This window comes from Cyprinodon variegatus, unplaced genomic scaffold, assembly GCF_000732505.1.
Source record: "Cyprinodon variegatus isolate N-32 unplaced genomic scaffold, C_variegatus-1.0 Scaffold1241, whole genome shotgun sequence".
In the NCBI taxonomy this organism is placed as follows: Eukaryota; Metazoa; Chordata; class Actinopteri; order Cyprinodontiformes; family Cyprinodontidae; genus Cyprinodon; species Cyprinodon variegatus.
In genome coordinates, this window is record NW_015151694.1 from 163,375 (window position 1) to 164,952 (window position 1,578).

The 1,578-nt window shown below is 44.6% G+C and overlaps 1 protein-coding gene across 1 annotated transcript in view; it reads left to right on the forward strand.

The window, feature by feature from the left end:
- Positions 1 to 128: 128 nt before the first annotated feature.
- men1 (menin 1) overlaps positions 129 to 1,578 on the forward strand; it is a 16,703-nt gene continuing 15,253 nt past the window's right edge. The window contains exons 1-3 of the mRNA XM_015401632.1: positions 129 to 186; positions 270 to 514; positions 1,110 to 1,308. Coding sequence (XP_015257118.1) covers positions 129 to 186; positions 270 to 514; positions 1,110 to 1,308 — 502 coding nt within the window. The remainder of the gene's footprint in view (positions 187 to 269; positions 515 to 1,109; positions 1,309 to 1,578) is intronic.

The window sequence follows — 1,578 nt, forward strand, 5'->3', positions numbered from 1 at the left end:
CCTGGATAAGTATTCCCAGCTTCTGGATTCAGGAACTGTGGGAACTGGAAAGCTATAATATATTTTAGTCTTTATTTATTATATAATAATTAAACTTCTAAGCAGCTGAATTAAGAATAAAACTTGTGATGCGTCACCGTGTTTCAGGATTAGTCAATGAGGGGAAACTTTCATACGGTTTTTACGGTTTGTGAAGAGAACATAAACATCTATGATTGAAAGAACTTTTTATTTTCCTTGTGGATGAGAAGGAAAAACTATCTGAGCAGTCTGTGTGATTTTTCTCTATGAATCTTTTCAACCAGGCACCAAACTGGACAGCTCAGGAGTGGCGTTCGCCGTGGTGGCGGCCTGTCAGGTGCTGGGGCTGAAGGATGTCCACCTGGCGCTGTCTGAAGACCACGCCTGGGTCATATTCGGGAAAAACGGGGAGGAGACGGCCGAGGTCACCTGGCACGGGAAGGGCAACGAGGACCGCCGCGGGCAGACGGTCGCCGCCGGCGTCAACGAGAAGGTGGGCTCTGCAGCCGCCGCTCCTTTTTAAATTTTATTATTGTAAGGAATTCTTTTGCTTTCTTTATTTATTTATTTTATCTAATTTATTGGGGGGTTTTATTAAAAAAAATAAAAATTAAACAACTGCTGAAGCAACTCGTTAACTCTGCTAGACTCAATGAGTTCATTCGGTGGTTTTAATTGGCTCTGCTGGAGCAGGGACAGACCATCTTAAGGACCAGGGGTGCAGAACCTCGTTTTATGGGGATATTTGTTAAAGCTCGTCGTTTCCAACTTAACGAGGGGCGGATCTGGAAAAATAAGTGTTGCACCGATTGGTGGATCGGCCCCGATTTCCTTAATTTGGACATTTTTGCCGATAAGTTTCTGGTCTGACCTGATCAGATCGCTGACAGTAAGAAAAACTAAAGATTGATAATGGAGCCATGTTCTTATACCTACTTTATTATAAATATTAGTTGTGGTTAAACTGCAATGGGTGCACCAGCTATAAAAACATCCCTGCTTCCATTTTAATGTAGAAATCCACAGCAGTTAATAGCTTTTAGAGGGATGAAGGGTGAAGGAATAACTGCTGCCTCTGCTCCTCTCAGAGCTGGCTCTACCTGAAGGGCTCCTACATGAAGTGTGACAGAAACATGGAGGTGGCCTTCATGGTCTGCGCCATCAACCCTTCCCTGGATCTACACACCGACAGCCTGGAGCTGCTGCAGCTACAGCAGGTGAGCGCCTCCACCTCTAACCCGCAGTACGCCATGTTTGCTGTGATCCACACTGGAAACCTCAGAAAAGGCAGGATTAGATGATTCTTCAGAGACAAGAACCTTTTTTTGGTTCCTGGCGGTTTTAGCTGCACTTTTCTCCAACTACAGCAGATTGGAGCCAAAGTTTGTTACTAGGTTTCATAGATTGGTTAAAATCAACCAGACCAGCTCTGCACTAAGTCCTCTACTTCCTGGCAGATTGATGACCGCCATCAGACCAAGAAAAGCGCTTTTGGAGACTTTGGCCCAGTCCACACGAAGTCAAAACAAACACAAAACGCTAATATTTTCCAGAACG